We start from the raw sequence: 18,409 nt of genomic DNA on the forward strand, positions 1-18,409 counted from the left end.
CAGTAGGGGTACATTATCCACTATATATATATATATATATATATATATATATCTCTATCTATATATATATATATATATATATATATATATATATATATCTCTATCTATATATATATATATATATCTCTATCTATATATATATATATATATATATATATATATATCTCTATCTCTATCTCTATATATATATATATATATATATATATCTCTATCTCTATCTATATATATATCTCTATCTCTATATATATATATATATATATATATATATATATATATATATATATATATATCTCTATCTATCTATCTATCTATCTATATATATATATATATATAGATATATAGATAGAGATATATATATATAGATATATAGATAGAGATATATATATATATATATAGATATATAGAGATAGATATATATATATCTATATATAGATATATATAGATATATATATAGATAGATATAGATATATCTATATATAGATATATATAGATATATATATATATATATATATATATATATATATATATAGATAGATAGATAGATAGATATATATATATATATATATATATATATATATATATATATAGATAGATAGATAGATAGATAGATAGATAGATATATATATAGATAGATATATATATATATATATATATATATATATATATATATAGTACACGGGGTAGCCAGCACTCACGAATACAGGTTTAACTTGCCTATCAAAAAACGTAAAATTGATATCAAGCAAAAAAGATCTGCACTCAAAGGACTACAGAGAAAAAGGAAATAATTAAAAAAAAATTTCATTATAATGTAGTCATTACAATGTAGTCTTTAGTCAAATATATGTATTTGACTAAAGTTAAAAAAAAACCCGCAGAAGAAGAAGATGTCACAGTAGCACAATTTCTTTGACATGATTTTCAGATATATCTGATTCACAAACAGCTGGAAAGGAAAATAATTATTTTACACTATTTGTTATGGCTTTTTGCAACATGGCAACATTAGCTTAAAGCAGACAATCTCCTCACAGAGGAGAAAGGATCTTTGCAGTCAAATTAAAGGAACATTTAAAAAAAAAAAAAAAGCAGTGATCTATTGATGAGCAGTGATCTATTGATGAGAAACAAAAAGTCAGGTCCATGGGGAAACACAGCCTGTCTCGGATTCACAGTCATTTATTACATCACAAAGGAATGGCTCTAGGATCACCCAAATATTTAGAACAGTAAAATAAACAGACTGCAAAACAGTTGATATACGATCAAACTGAAGAATTAAAAATGTCTAAATTCCTGGAAAGTTATTATTTGTGGAATGCAGCGAGTTACGTGAAAAAAGTTCCCTTGTTGCTTTTTATTTGGATTTGACATTTTGTATTGTGTCACTTTTAGCAATAATGGGCAATGGGTGGGCCTCAGTGTTGAAAATCCAATGTTCTAGAGGAAGTAGGTCATCATCCGAAAACAGCAAGTATAAATATCTGGAGAAAAATGAAATACAGATTATCACAAGGTTTATTTTAATGATGTAAGCTTAGATAAAAATATGTATCTCCATAAAGCAAGCAATTGAATATAGTAAAGCATTGGGTTTTGTTTAATAAAAAGGCAAGTTAATGAAATGTCTAAATTCAAACACTAGTGATGTACGGGTCAGGGTTTTCCTGACCCGAACCCGCCCTGCTCCAGCCTGCATCCACCCGCACCTGCGCTTCCAGGGTCCTTTTATAGACCCGCGCCGACCTGACGAGGACGTCACAATGATGTCACAAAGGGGTGGAGCAAGCAGAAGCAAGACTATAAAACCGGAAGTCGGCATTTGAAGGTGGCGGTCGGAGAGAGCAGAAGAGCTCACCAGCGAGTAGCAGTGCGAGGTCGACCCGAACCCCGGCCTGCACATCACTAGCAACCACCCAACCACTAAATTGAAGTAGCACACATGCATGTACAGTTAGGCCCATAAATCATTGGACAGAGACAACTTTTTTCTAATTTTGGTTCTGTACATTACCACAAATTAATTTTAAATGAAACAATTCAGATGCAGTTGAACTGCAGACTTTCAGCTTTAATTCAGTGGGTTGAATAAAGAGATTCCATAAAAATGTGAGGAACTAAAGCCTTTTTTAAACACAATCAATTCATTTCAGGGGCTCAAAAGCAATTGGACAAATTAAAAAACTGAAAATAAAATGTTCATTTCTAATACTTGGTTGAAATCCCTTTGCTGGCAATGACAGCCTGAAGTCTTTAACTCATGGACATCACCAGATTCCTGGTTTCCTCCTTTTTAATGCTCTGCCAGGCCTTTACTGCAGCGGCTTTCAGTTGCTGTTTGTTTTTGTGCCTTTCTGTCTGAAGTTTAGTCTTTAACAAGTGAAATACATGCTCAATTGGGTTCAGATTAGGTGACTGACTTGGCCATTCAAGAATATTCCACTGCTTTAATAAACTCCCGGGGTGCTTTGGCTGTTTTGGGTCATAGTCCATCTGTATTATAAAAACGCCTCTCAATCAATTTGACTGCATTTAGCTGGATTTGAGCAGACAGTATGTCTCTGAACACCTAAGAATTCAGCTGCTTCTGTCCTGTGTCACATCATCGATAAACATTAGTGCCCCAGTGCCACTGGCAGCCATGCACGCCCAAGCCATCACACTGCCTCCACCATGTTTTATAGAGATGTGGTATGCTTTGGATCATGAGCTGTTTCATGCCTTCTTCATACTTTTTTCTTGCCATTCATACTTTTTTTCTTATCTACCTCCTGGAGAGTGTTGTTCACTTGTTTGGCTGTTGTGAAGGGGTTTCTCTTCACCATGGAAATGATTCTGCGATCACCCACCACTGTTGTCTTCCGTAGACGTCCAGGTCTTTTTGCGTTGCTGAGTTCACCAGTACTTTTTCTTTCTCATGATGTACCAAACTATAGATTTTGCCACACCTAATATTGTAGCAATTTCTCTGATGTTTTTTTTCTGTTTTTGCAGCTTAAGGATGGCTTGTTTCACCTGCTTGGAGAGCTCATTTGACCTCATGTTGTCGGTTCACAGCAAAATCTTCCACATACAAGCAGCCCCCCTCAAATCAACTCCAGGGCTTTTATCTGCTTGATTGATAATGAAATAATGAAGGAACTGCCCACACCTGCCCATGAAGTAGCATTTGAGTCCCTGAAATGAAGTGATTGTGTTAAAAATAGGCTTTAGTTCCTCTCATCATTTTTATGCAATCTTTTTGTTCAACCCACTGAATTATAGCTGAAAGTCTGTAGTTCAACTGCATCGGAGTGGTTTTCTTTAAAATTCATTGTGGTAATGTACAGAACCAAAATTAGAAAAAGTTGTCTCTTTTCAAAGATTTATGGACCAAACTGTATATTGGTGATGAGATGGAAAAGAAGCATACACATGAACAGAAATGTACATTACCACCCCTATTTCATCAGTCACTATGATCAACAGTTTTTAAATGTACTAAAAGAAAACATGAATTTATTAAAGCATATTTAAAATCCCCATAACCCATAAAAAATCCCTGGAGCCACGTACTGGAGTGCCTTACTCTATTCAATAGCAATTTATGATTGTTTATTTTCCACATGTACCTCTAGGTCCTTCTATATCAAGGATTTGCCTAATGTAGTTCCATTGTGCGTCCATAGCATAACAGAACAACATTAATACAAATTTGAATGTAGCAGCAATTCTTATTGCCTATATTTAGAAAGCTTATTTCATTGGAATAAGCTTATATTCAATTTAAACAAAAACATAATGCAGAATAATTACTTTATATTTAATTTCAATTTAAAAGTAAGAAAGGTTTAATAGGAAGTAAATGAGATACTTTATCTTATTAAGTATACTTTTAATAATCATTACTATTCATGCTTACTTGAGCGTTTCTGCAAGGTAAAAGCTTTGCTGTACATCATCGTGATTTGGATGAGCCGAGTAAACATCCCTTACTCCAGAATATCCGCCTTCTACTCTGCAGTATTTTTCCAGTGCCTACAAGAAATAGATTACAATCAGGCTTCACCACATGAATCTACTGTCAATGTTTTGATTGGACTGCAAAATCCAATTACTGTTCACATTTTTGCCAATTGAAAGCACCTTGTCACATAGAATATGGGCAGGTTTTCAATTTACAAAGACAGATAAGCAAGAGCAAAAAAAACCTCCAAAAAACAGATGTACGCAGCTTCAGTTGAAGCAGAGAAACAAGTAACTTTTAAAAGGGTATAAAGAACATTTTTGCAACTACAGCTTTAGTACAAAAATATCAGACAATATGAATTTAATTTCCTCACTTCTCATATAGCAAAATGAATGAATTTACAATACAAGCTGTGAATTTGGCAGTCCGCTGTTCTCATTTTATAGACTACACACAAGTTAAAAATACTGGTCAGGGAAGATGAGCTGGGCTGTGATTAGATGAAGCAATAATAGAGCAGTTATTTTTTAGTTCTAAATATGTGCACTGCGCTTTGCAATATTAACAAAAAGAAAAATATATAGTTGATCAATAAGCATGTACAATGTTAAAATAAGCACTCGTGTAAGTGCATCCAGGGAGTAATAACTTAATGTTAAGAGCCAATCAAAGCATTGGAAACTAAATTTATGTGTAAGTTTCAATAACAGTGCATGTTTTATGGACCTTTGCAAAGCATGCCCACCCCCCCTTTTTGTTGTTCAAATTAAAAAACAAAAACTTGCCCACACATGGGAAACCAGGGACTCATTTATTATGCACGAGTGTCACTGAAAATGGCAGCCTGCTCCAGGCCTCCCTTCCAGTGTGGGTTGTTAAATGCTTGCAGGGGTCATTTAAAACTATTTTTTATAGTAGGTGCCCTTTAAGAGTCGCAATAACACACACATGCTTAGGGGCACATTTATTAAAGGTCAAATGTTTTTGGCTGGGGAAAAGAAAAAAAGTGCAACTTTTTCGAGATTTATTATGCAGCAAAACTGAATCCAAAAATACTCCAGTTACAGCTTGTCAAAGTCATGTAGAATGTAGAATTCAATAGCAGATGTCCCTTTTACAGTTGGAAGATGTTTCTTGCTTTCATGATCTTCAAATGTTTTGGGTTTTTGTGCTACAATCTAAAAAAAGGCATGGTTTTTGAGCAACAAATTCGAAGTAGTTGCACGATTCGAATTGTCGTGACTTTTCCTGCATATGTTTTTTTCGTTCTGATTTTTTTTTTAGTAAATTAAGGGCATTCTTGGTTGGGAGTTTGGTCAAATTTTATAAGAAAAATATATATATATTTTTTTTTTTAAAAAATCGCAAATTATCAAGCAGAAAATTAACTTTGCCTTTCATATAAGCTGATGCTACATGGCTTATTTATCAATGTTTATATTTTTTAACGCAGTTTTTTTTTAGTGCTAAAAATCGTGAATTTGAATTATTATTTAAAAGCACACACACACACTGTAGTAATTTGATGCAAAACCACCATATGCATTTGCATGCTAAAATCTGCTGTGGGTGAGCTATTTGCCATCATGACTTAGTGCAGGCTGCACAAAATGTATCAGGTGATTTTTTGATGGCTCTAATAAAATCATATTTTAAGTGGAATCCTGTTCCTGTGCTTTGGCTGGCAAAAGCATACAAACTGGATTGTTTGCTACTGGCCTAAAAGGAGCACCATAATATGCTTTATTATCAAGGTCAAAGGTTGAATTAGCAACTATGGAAGTAGAAAACCCAGCGTTTTTTGTATTTTAAATATGACCTGGTTCACCAAACTTTAGTCTTGAACCTATTAATGATACAACATTATTATTTTAAAAAAAAATCAAAGTAATTTAAATATAATGTACTGCTGCTCTACATTGGCAAAAGTGTGTGCTTCACAAAGACTAATATAGGTTATATAAACGAGCTCACTGCATTATATAGTCTTCCTAGGGTGAGGTCCTTCATTCCGGCTTCCAAACCCTTCTAAAGTGAATTCCCTGCCTCAGGTTGTTCCAGTAACTGGAAAAATCTACTCCTTACACTTTCCACTTGTTACCATATCTTCATTGCCAACTATGAATATATACCAGTAAATTGTATATAGAACAGTGTAAAAGGCTAGGGACCTCAATTAAAGTGGACTGCATATGGCCCCTAAACAACAATCTCCCAGCAGCAATGAACATGTGCAATCTACTACAGTATATGAAACTGCTACCATAACTTGTAATTCTTACCTGTACTGCTTCCCAGCCCCACTGTCTATATTTTGGATCGTGAGTGAACCTCCACATGTACAGATACGTTTCAATGACCTCTGGTCGCAGGATATAGTATTTTTCATTTTGTCTTGTAGCAATAGCTTCAACTCCACCATCAAATCTAAAAGCTTCTGGTCCCAGTTTCATCACTAAATAAAAAAAAGAGTGTTATCAGGCAACAACTCAAATAAAATAGCCTTATTTTGCACAAAAATACATAGTCGTCAGGTGTTAGTATTTATACAGTAGATTGTATAGAGCATCTATATGTAACTGCAGCAGATAACCTCTGGATGTGTTTTATCAGTGGGCCTTTTTTCAGAATGTGAATGAAACTTGGTCAAATTTAGATTGGACTGTAATGCACTCACATGGCTCTTTTTCTACTTCCTTGTGTGCTGCCCTGATTTGGCTTAACAAAAATATTAGCTCATCTGGGCTGAGCTAAACTTACAGATCTTCCTGTATATGCCCAGCAACCAGCCCACTATTTCCATATAACTTGGGGAGCCAATAAATATTCAAAAAAAGTGTTGGATTGATAAAGTACAAACTGTGGCTCCTAAAGTAAATTTTACCAATAAGTTGCTTTATCTAGTTATGGTCATTAAAGGGATACTGTCGTGGAAAAATATGTTTTTTACAAAATGTATCAGTTAATAGTGCTACTACAGCAGAATCCTGCATTGAAATCCGTTTTTCAAAACAAGAAATGGATTTTTTTATATCTAATTTTAAAATTTGCTATGGGGCTAGACATTTTGACATTTCCCAGCTGCCCTCAGGCCATGTGACTTGTGCTCTGATAAACTTCAGTCACACTTTACTGCTGCACTGCAAGTTGGAGTGATGTCATTACCCCTCCATCCTACAAGCTGCTGTAATGTAAATAGAGCCTTGTCTGCTGAGCCTGTCAATTGAACAATAGGCTGGAATCAAGATAAGCTCTCACTGACACCACTTCAGAAGGATTGAAATAAGATAGTCCTGTGATCACTGCCCCCACTTACATTTAAAAAAAAAAAAAAAAAAAAAAATTATATATATATATATATATATATATATATATATATATATATATATATATATATATATATATATATATATATATACACACACACACACAATTCATTTTGGGCACTGGAAAAAATATTTTATATAGATAGTTTATTATATTTGTTTACACAAAAATGAATGGCAGAAACACAGGAGTACACTCCCAGGACTGATGACAGGGAATAGAAAAAAAGGATAAAATAAGGAGGACATACTTGAAAACCAGGAAAATTTAAGAGGAATTCTTGGAAGGGTTAAAATAGCTCATGAAAAGGAGGCAGTAACTAGTTAATTTAAAAAGAAGTATTGCAGGCAGGAAAGGAGCAAGGTCTGTGTGAGGTGGATAGCAGAGGGAACTCACAGCTCCTTTACCTCATCTAGTAACCAGTAAAACAAACTAGGAAGGCAGCAAGGAGAGAAAGTTCCCCCCTCCAAAGGAAAGCAGAGAACAAACTTACAGAATGGCAGGAGCTTTGATAGTGTCTGTGGGAGGAGGGGCTGCTAGTGCAGCTGTAGAGCAGGACGTAGGCAAGTGAAAGTAATTGCTTCCCTGCAAACCATGTGACCTCTCTCCTCCAGACATCACATGCATGGGCAGAGAGGGGAGGGGGAGTGTACAGCTAGATTCTCATGTCATAGTGCGACCTGGCTTTTCATTACAGAGTGGCTGCCTCCAAGCACACAGGTAATGCTGTGCCTGCTGTTAGAGCAGCACAGGATGAATGTGTAATGAGCAGAAATGGAAGCCCCCATGACAAAATACAAACTAAAATAACTTGTGCATGGATTTGTGGATTAACATTTTATTTGCCAGACAGTGTTATGGATGTGTGTTTTTTATAAAAAATGCAAAAAAAATTTTTTTTTAAATGACAGATTCCCTTTAAGTTGTATTTTTGTGCAGAGGCAGGCTATTGAAGGGTGCTAGTTCCTGCTACCCCTAGAAGTTTGAGTCCTTTTTATAGTTGTATCTACTCCCACACTGGGAGGTCTTTCTATACTTGTGGATGCAGTTCTTCTTTGGGTCTTTGGGGGTGTTGCCCTCCTAAAACCTGTTACATTGTGATATATCTTGTGGAATCACGTGTTCCAGGTGTCTTACATTTGGATGCTGTTGCCTTATTGCCTATAATTATGGGGATACATATCTCAACATTCTATATTATAGTGCTGGATACATAGCGCTGATGCTATGTGGCCTTTGTACATTGAGATGCAGACCTCCTTACAAGTATTTACTACAGCACCCATTCTGGTGCCTGGCATTGCACGGTGTGGCACCTTGCAAGAATACAAATCTAAGCACATAGAACATCTTCTTCCGACAACAACTCCCATACACACCATCCTCTCAAAGGGCTCAAAGGTAATAAGACAAATTAAAAAACTGAAAATAAAATGTTCATTTCTAATACTTGGTTGAAAACCCTTTGCTGGCAATGACAGCCTGAAGTAAGATTCTGGGTTTCCTCCTTTTTAATGCTCTGCCAGGTATTTACTGCTGCGGCTTTCAGTTGCTGTCTGAAGTTTAATCTTCAACAAGTGAAATGCATGCTCAATTGGGTTCAGATCAGGTGACTCACCTGGCCATTCAAGAATATTCCACTTCTTTGTTTTAATAAACTCTTGGGTTGCTTTGGCTGTATGTTTTGGGTCATTATGAAATGCCTTCTAAGCAATGTGACTGCATTTAACTGGATTTGAGTAGACAGTATGTCTCTGAACACCTCAGAATTCATTTGACTGCTTCTGTCCTGTGTCACATCATGGATAAACACTTAGTGTCCCAATGCCACTGGCAGCCATGAACGCCCAAGCCATCACACTGCCTCCACCATGTTTTATAGATGATGTGGTATGCTTTGTATCATGAGCTGTTCCATGCCTTCTTCATACTTTTTTCTTCTCATCATTCTGGTAGAGGTTGATCTTGGTTTCATCTGTCCAAAGAAAGTTTTTCCAGAACTGTACTGGCTTTTTAGATGTTTTTTTTTAGCAAAGTCCAATCTAGTCTTTCTATTCATGAGGCTTATGAGTGACTGGCACCTTGCAGTACACCCTCTGTATTTACTTTCATGCAGTCTTCTCTTTATGGTAGACTTGGATATCGATACGCCTACTTCCTGGAGAATGTTGTTCACTTGTTTGGCTGTTGTGAAGGGGTTTCTCTTCACCATGTTAATTATTCTGCGATCATCCACCACTGTTTACTTCCGTCGACGTCCAGGTCTTTTTGCGTTGCTGAGTTCACCAGTGCTTTCTTTTTTTGTTAGGATATACTAAACTGTAGATTTTGCCACTCCCAATATTGTAGCAATTTCTCGGATGAGTTTTTTCTGTTTTTGCAGCTTAAGGATGGCTTGTTTCACCTGCATGGAGAGCTCCTTTGACTGCACGTTGTCTGTTCACAGCAAAATCGTCCACATACAAGCCCCCCCCCCCAATAAACTCCAGGGCTTTTATCTGCATAATTGATATTGACATAACAAAGGAGTTAATGGCCCAAATTCTTTTTAGCCCCTGAAATGAAGTGATTGTGTTAAAAAAGGCGTTAGTTCCTCGCATTTTTATGCAAACTTTTTGTTCAACCCACTGAATTATAGCTGAAAGTCTGTGGTTCAACTGCATTGGAGTTTTTAAAAAAGTTGACTCTGTCGCAGATTGATGGGCCTAACTGTATTGAGTATATGCAATTTGCAACTCCTTGAGTATGGTGTGTATGGGAGTTGTTCAACATGTTTTCATCAGTTCCACAAAATGACACAGAAACTGTTTTATACATTCATGTTTTTAATTGGTTACTTTTTTATTTTTGTCCTTTTTACTTATTTTTGATGTACAGTATTTTTTCACTATATTTTTTTGTGCTTAAATTTTGTCATTTTAATATCTGACGTTTTACACTGTGAGTGGGGGTGGGTTAAATTCTTGTGATGTCACTATGATTTCACGCCATACACTGTTTTATCTTGAGTCCACTCTTTTTTTCTGTAACTTTGAGAAAAGTTGGGAGTCCAGCCAAAACCTAATTTTTACTCCAATTAATGAATTTTAAGTCCTGTGCGTGCAGTATCAAGTTTCCTGTGATCACTTGTTTTATGTACTGCATATAGGCACCATATATTCTCTCTATATATATTTATAACAGAGAAAAGAGAAATAATTTTTAAAGATTTAATTATTTGATTAAAATGGAACCTATGGGAGATGGCCATTCAGATCATTGTGGATCAAAATACTGTCCCAAAAAGACTTTAATAGGAAGTAATATTCAAACAGTAACAGAATAGATACAGAGGAGTTAAATCTGTGATTGATGTGATTTAGTAATTCACTGTGTTACAACAACCACATTTAACCACTAAATGTCAACAATTAATCGCACAATCTCACACCCTCAGACTCTCTCAAAGATAGGCACAATCGCACAAACAAGCAGACTGAGCCTTGCTCACACGCAGGAATTTAGAACCAGTATAAATCCCCTCTCTCACACCAACACCCATTATGTGTACAAGCTGTGGATCAATTAGTGGATAAAAATTCAATAAAGTAACAAGTAGCAAGCTGCTATATTTCCATTTAATTTATAATGAAATGCTTACTTGTGCGATCATAGGATTCATGGCAGGTACGGGCAATTTCTGCAGCAAGCTCTATATGATGGCCAGTTTTATCTTCAGGTGCTCCATCAGCTCCAAGTGCAAACATGCCACCAGCAAAGCAAGTAAGGTGCCCCATTTTGTGCTCTAGCAAGCCTCCTTTCCATTCAGCAATGTAGGTTAGGCCACTGCTGGATTTGCGAATCAGATGAGTCTCAACTGCCTTTGGGGGATAAGGCAATCAAAGTCAGTAAAAGGGTTCATATTAAAAAGATCATTTCAAGGAAGGAGCTTTTTCATTTCATATTACCTACAAAACTATAAGGTCAAAATACATCAAGGAAATTATTATTAGAGGACATGAAACCAAACAGACCAAGCAGTAATTTTCTGGATATTTTTATACTTATTTAATTGCTTCCTTTCCTTATTTTTATACTAAACTAATTGGCACTGTTATTTACAACCTTATTGGTAATAAAAAAACTGCTAATGTAAGGAGTTTGCGTTGAATAGAAACAAACGAATTTCTCAAGAAAGAAGCTATTAACCATGACAAGTCTGCGTCTTATATATAGCTGGTTGGTATTTATTTTGCATATAACTAAGCAATTCTATTATAAAGTACTAGATATTTTACATAAATTCTAATTGTAGAAAGGTTTATCAGTCCAATTCAAGATTTATAACAATACTAAAAGTGACAAAAATAATTTTCACACCCTATTTGTACATAAAAAATGTCTTCACGGTGATAAAGTTCATAAAAGTGCTGCTAAAGAACCCTCTGTATCCCTGTCCCAATTTTGTGTTTCATTTGAGAACATGAACACAGACTTGGGATTGCACAACTTGTCACTGAGTTAAGAATTTATTGGCAGAAACGATGAATGCTTAATGAACACATACAATGCCTGGGAAAACAAGATATAAGCACACTGGTCTGCAGAATATTGTGTGCAATTTATCTTTTGTGTGTAGAATTCATTCACTTCCTAAAGATGGGGGTGTTTGAGCAGAAAAAAACAACTTCTTTAAATGGATGGATGAGCAATATGCAGCATGCATGAGCGCTACACTGGCCTACTTAGTTTTAAACCAATCACACACTCAATTAGGCAACAAGACCAATAGCTTTGCACTTTCTGCTGTCTTTCTTGCAAAATGTGTTTTAATTGTATTTGAAACAGGAAGCATAAATCACTGTAAATAAATTATTTCTAGCTGTAAAATGTCAATGGCATTTCTTAACTGAAAATGAAACCAATTATAACTAAAATCCCCACCATTAAAAACACAACTACCATTACCAAAAAAAGCTAAAGGGAAACCATGAAAACATTTATAGAAAGTTTGGTAACATCTCCATCAAGTTTATGGTGCATGATTATTAATAAGTCTGATGTAGAATGCACTGGTTTCTATGATGCCATGTCATGCCTGGCTTGCAAGAGAGCGCTGAAAGACATATCCATGTTTGCCAAGGACAAAAAGCTATGTAGGGCAACTGAATACATCCAGGATGTGTCATTCTTCCAGGGGGATCTTAACCTGGCAACCTGGGCAAATAAGTGGCAGATGAGATTTAATGATGATAAATACAAGGTTATGCTTATGGGGATTCAAAAATGTGCAGCTATTTATATCAATAATTGGGCTTTATTCCATATATATCCTTAAAGGAGCAGGAACAATGGGTAGTATTTGCTGGAAAGGCTGGTCCAATAAGAACTAAAGAAAAGAAGCTGTATGTAAGTCGATGTATGATAACTGTCGTATGGTTCCCTTTTATATTTACACTCCCTGATAATTTTAGAAGTAGATTGTTTCAGAAGACTAAGGGGCATACCTTGAGATTAGAAAAAAAAGAAAGAAAAATAGAAGAGTCCATTATAAAATATCTAACGGAGGTAAGGTTAGTGGGGTTCATTTATAAAAACTGGGCAAATTTACACCTGGGATGTTACCTATAGCAACCAATCAGTGAACATATTTTTACAGGCAGCTACCGGTTAAACAATGAAAGCACACATATGATTGGTTGTCATAGTTTACTGCCTAGGTGCAAATGTGCCCAGTGAGCCCCACTGAATTCTCTACCTCAGTTGTTTTAACTTGCAGATACTTTACACAGTTTGAATAAAGGGTTACATGCCTCTCAACAAGTATATATTTATATAGTTATATAAATAAGAGGGATATTTGCCTTTCTTTTTTCCCTTGTGGTTCTACCCGCAGCTCACTGTGATGTCACCTACGCATGACATGGGTCAGAGCCCATGTTCCTAATAAAGGCATTTTAAAGAAATTTGCTAATGGTGCTGTTTATGATAAGATTTCAACAAACAAAGTGGAGGTGGAAACTGTGGGACTTTTAAAGCAAATTGAAAGGTACAAGTGCTGACTAAATAACCTGTTGAACTGGGACACTAGTGTTTATCAATGATGTGACAAAGGACAGAAGCAACCAAATGAATTCTGAGGTGTTCAGAGACATACTGTCTGCTCAAATCCAGCTAAATGCAGTCAAATTGATTGGGAGGCTTTTCATAATGACCCAAAACATACAGCCACAGCAACCCAGCAGTTTATCAAAGCAAAGAAGTGGAATATTCTTAAATAGCCAACCAAGTCAGTCACCTGATCTGAACCCAAGATGCAGAAAATGCATTTCACTTGTTGAAGACTAAACTTCGGACAGAAAGGCACACAAACAAACAGCAACTGAAAGCCGCTGCAGTAAAGGCCTGGCAGAGCATTAAAAAGGAGGAAACCCAGAATCAGGTGATGTCCATGAGTTCAAGACTTTAGGCTGTCATTTCCAGCAAAGGGTACAACTACACAAGCGTCTTCAACGTGATTTCAACAAATGTCAGATGTTGTCACAGTGTTCATCCGGCTAAACACAACTGTCGGATGCAGACGCAGCATGCATCGTTTGCATCCGACAGTCTTGTTGTGTCGAATGAACGCTGCAACACCATCCGACATTGCTAAGGCTTACCTGATTTTCCATCGCATCAGACTTGACACCTTCGTCAGATCCTCCGGAATCGCGTTGAAGATGTTTATGTAGTTGTACCCAAAGGGTTTACAAAAAAGTATTAGAAATTAACATTTTATTTTCAGTTTTTTAATTTGTACAATTTCTTTTGAGCCCCTGAAATGAAGCGATTGTGTTAAAAAAAGCTTTAGTTTCTCACATTTTTATGCAATCTTTTTGTTCAACCCACTGAATTAAAGCTGAAAGTCTGCAGTTTAACTGCATCTGAGCTGTTTCATTTATATTCATTGTGGTAATGTACAAAACCAAAATTAGAAAAAATGTTGTCTCTGTCCAAAGATTTATGGGCCTAACTGTACATATGAAAAAATCCCCTAGTAGTAAGTATGCTGGCTCAGTCATGCTTTAAGGGCATAGAAACAGGGTTTTTGGGCTGTTAAAAAGAGCAGCCCCATCTACAACTGCCATTCCCAAGTTGATATTTTAATCATGCTTGCACACATCAACACAAAGAACTCCTGTTCCAAATCTGCATACATACAGATTGTGTACAAACCTGCTAGTACACATTATTTCAGCTATAACAACCAGTACAGGCAAAAAATTAGATTAAGTTATTACAAATTTTTTAACTTATGTTTAAAAGAAAGGTTAGCAGTCGTTATGGGCAAATTTGTCCTGGTTCGCTTCACCGCGGAATTCACGAGTTTCCAGCGAAATTCATGAAAGGGCAGAAAAATTTGTGAAACGCAAATTTTGACGCCGCCATCAATTCATGGCGTCAAAACTGGCACCGGCGACAATTCAACTTGCGTCCGTTAATTGACCCCAGCCTCGAAATTGGCACTGGCGCCAAAAAAACATAGATGCAGTCGAATTTTAATGAATTTATTCGCGGGTCCCGAAATGTGCAAAGTAAGCGTCTGGCGAATAAATTCACCCATCACTAATTAGTAGTGGCGTTTGTAGGAAGAACTTGCATTTAACCCTTTCATTGTCAGCCAATTTGGTACTTTTATTGCTAGACCATTTTTTACGCTTTCTCTTTAAGGGCCTTTCCTGGGGGGTCTTTTAGTTTAGCCAGGAAAACAATATATTGATTTTTTTCAGGACAACCTAAGCTTTCAAATTATGTCTTCTGTAATTCAACTTCTGTAACAAGATATAGGCTTCTAAGTGTCTAAAAAATGAAAAGAGAATCATGTTTCCCATAAGTGTCCACCTTGCAGCATCTTATCTCCCACATACTAATAGATACCACCATAAACCACCCTAAATATCAATGCCTGGGGTTCGATGAACAGTATATATCATGTAAAGACCCCAGAATCTACCTTGTGCATACTTATTTGATGGCTTACATTTAACCTAATTTATAAACACTGCCAGTTTTATGTGGGGTAAAAGCTACAACAAATTATGGTGACCCCCCAAAACTATATTATTTTTGTAAAGTGCATATCTGACGAATTCAAAATGGGTATTTCTTTCTACTACAAACTACCAAACTGCAAACCTACGCTAAATATTGCCTAAAAATATTGCGATTTGTCATATTTATCTCACCCAATTTCTCACACACAGTGGTAAAACACCCTAAATATGTATGCCAAGGGTGAACAGTTTGATGACCAATATTCATAGATATACCAAAGCAGGTGGCATATGTTGACCCCAAATAAAAATAGTGCATATGAATTTTGATCTGCCAATTAGCCTTCTGTGAACAAAGCCCCTTGACTACGTATTATGTACCATAAGACCCTCTAATAGTAGAAAGACCCCCCATAAACCATATATTTTTGTAAAGCACACATTCTGACTAATCTAAAAGAGGGAATTATGTCTTTCTATTTCAAACTACTAAATTGCAAAGCTGTGCTAAAGGCAGGTTTTTATATTTCTGAAAATAGCCTAAAAAATATTGCAATTTGCCGCATTTAGGTCACACAATTTCTTACATACAATTGGAAAACACCCTAATTATGAATGCCAAGGGTCTACTGAACAGTTTGATGCCCAGTATGCATAGATTATACCAAAGCAGCTGGCATGTACGGACACCAAATGAAAATAGAGCAAATTAATTTTCTCGCCAGCCAATTCGCCTTGTGAGAACAAAGCCCCCTAATTGCGTATTATGTGCCGCAAGCCTAACAGTACAATGACCATCAAAAACCCATATATTTTTAGAAAGTACACATTCTGATGAATACAAAATTGCAAAAAAGTTTTCTACTTCATGAGATCAAACTGCAAAACAATGCAAAAAAAATATAAGCAATATAGCAACATTGCAAGTATAAAACCACAATAAAATCGCCAAAATCAAATACAATTAGGCAAATCAATGAAATAACAAAATAGCTGATCTGACAGCATTGTAAGTGGTCAGTCACGCTGTGAATTCAACAGTTTATAGGGAATAATAAGAGGCAAAATGATAAAATGAGAAACAAAGAAAAAAAAAAGGATGTGTGTGCTTGCGTCTGCATGTGTGCAGTGCTCTAAAAAGTGTGTATATGTGAGTGTGTAAATATGTGTCTGCAAGAATGTACAAATAAAGGAAAGCAAAAAAAAAGCTACCTTTGATAAAATGTGTGTGTGTAAATAAGTAAAGAAAGTGCACTTACCCACATTTCTGTGGGCAGGGGAGTCATTGGTAAGTAAAACTGCAACAATCTCATTGAAGGCCCGCTCGTTGCCTAGGTGATTAAGGGGCACAGCAGAATCGCTTGCACAGCAGCAAAAGCAGCTTGTGCAGTGAGGTAGACTGTGCATCACGTAGGTACTACAGTCAGAGCATTTCCCTGCCAGCACGTAGTACCTACATGCTAGGCAATTAAAGGGATAAGACATTCAGGCTAGCTGGCACAGCAGACACTTATCAGGTCAAACAAGACCAATAAAGGATGCCCCCAAAAAAAAAAAAACCATGCTATAAAAAATTACATAATCCAAAATTATGGTCTGTTTTATCTACAATAGTGGGCACAATTTCATTCCTCAATATTTTTACCTGCTTTCTAATATATGTATTAATTTGAGCTATTTGATGGAAGGGTCACTTAATATCTTTGCTAATAATAAACATGCCACTGTGGAACTTTGGTATTTATAAAGATGGTTTGGTGTTTAAGTTGTTTTTGACCCCCCACTCCACCAATTAAAACGTTTTTCTCTGCTGGCAACAACTTCTGACTCCGCATTCCTGAATGCGACAATGAAATTACAATGTATACCATAGGCCTAATGGTTTGGCAGATAACAGAGGTGATATTTGTTATTTAATTATTAAGACAGCTCTCCCGTTGGGAAAATATTTTTTAATAAAGGTATACAAACCTCCAAACATCATAAAAAGATAAAGGAAATTTATATCATGTTGTTGAAATTTTTTTTGAAATTGTAATGGTGGTTGTTTTTCTTTTTTACAATTCTCATAAGAAACAAATAAAATAATAATACACAAATTAATAAATAATAAATTAAAGATTTTAAATTCTCGAGAAAGTGATTTTATTTACCTGAACAGCTTCATAATACATCTTTTTGGCTTCTTCGTCTGTTTTGTCTGACATGAGCCATGCCTTCAGCAAATATTCATAAAAGCTGTCTCCTAATCCTCCGACAGAAACGTGATCTGAAAGCAATAGAATTACCCAATAACATGAATAAAGTATAGTCAATACATTTAAAGGATTTTTTTGCCATAAATATGTATGGCAGGTATGTTTGACACATTAAAATCAATTAACATCAATTCAGATTTTACTTTATAGTAGGGTTATTTCTAAAAGCAACAATGCACAATAGATTCACATGTAAAGTAATGTCAGATCTCCTTATCAACTGCTGCTTCTTTACATCCTTGAACATGTGATCCACAGAGTCAGTTCACAGTCAACTTATACAAAGAAACAAAACTACTGCATGATAGCAGTAACAATGGGCAACAGAAACCAATAAAGCAGAGATTGTTTGCAGTTTTACTTTTTTTGCTGTGCTGCTGCATAAGAAATCAAAAGGTTATTTACAACCTCAAGCACAGTTGCAGTATTTTCCCCCATAATTCAAGATATTGAGGCTGTGAAGTAAAAAATGGGGTTATTTATCAAAATCTGAAATTTTTCTGAAAACCACTCCGACAATATATGCAGAGACATTTATCAAATTTTCATGAAAACATCTTTTGCGGAAAAGACTCAATAAAATCATAACAAATCTGAATCACACAAATTGTTCATATTATCTTCTGAAAACCACAAGATCTTCGGGAACCAAGCGCAGATCAGGATATCTTCCAGTTGTAAACGAGACATCTGCCATTGACTTCTACATGAACTCAGCAGGTCTGAGATTGCGTACTTTTTTTAATTTGGACTTTTTAACACTTTTGAGGTTTAATAAATCATAATAAATTTGAGTTCTTTTTCATGCGAAAAAATTGTGTTTTCCGACCAGAAAAAGATTGGACTTTAGTAAATAATGC

General features: G+C 35.7%; 1 protein-coding gene across 1 annotated transcript in view; it reads right to left on the reverse strand.

The window, feature by feature from the left end:
- Positions 1-1,163: 1,163 nt before the first annotated feature.
- The window catches only part of man1a1.S (mannosidase, alpha, class 1A, member 1 S homeolog), a 118,183-nt gene continuing 100,937 nt past the window's right edge, over positions 1,164-18,409 (reverse strand). Inside the window, exons 8-12 of the mRNA XM_018265361.2 lie at positions 17,445-17,560; positions 10,917-11,136; positions 6,232-6,404; positions 3,902-4,017; positions 1,164-1,484 (exon numbers count right to left, since the gene is read on the reverse strand). Coding sequence (XP_018120850.1) covers positions 1,358-1,484; positions 3,902-4,017; positions 6,232-6,404; positions 10,917-11,136; positions 17,445-17,560 — 752 coding nt within the window. The 3' untranslated portion in view covers positions 1,164-1,357. The remainder of the gene's footprint in view (positions 1,485-3,901; positions 4,018-6,231; positions 6,405-10,916; positions 11,137-17,444; positions 17,561-18,409) is intronic.

The sequence above is a fragment of the Xenopus laevis genome, chromosome 5S, assembly GCF_017654675.1.
Source record: "Xenopus laevis strain J_2021 chromosome 5S, Xenopus_laevis_v10.1, whole genome shotgun sequence".
Classification (NCBI taxonomy): domain Eukaryota; kingdom Metazoa; phylum Chordata; class Amphibia; order Anura; family Pipidae; genus Xenopus; species Xenopus laevis.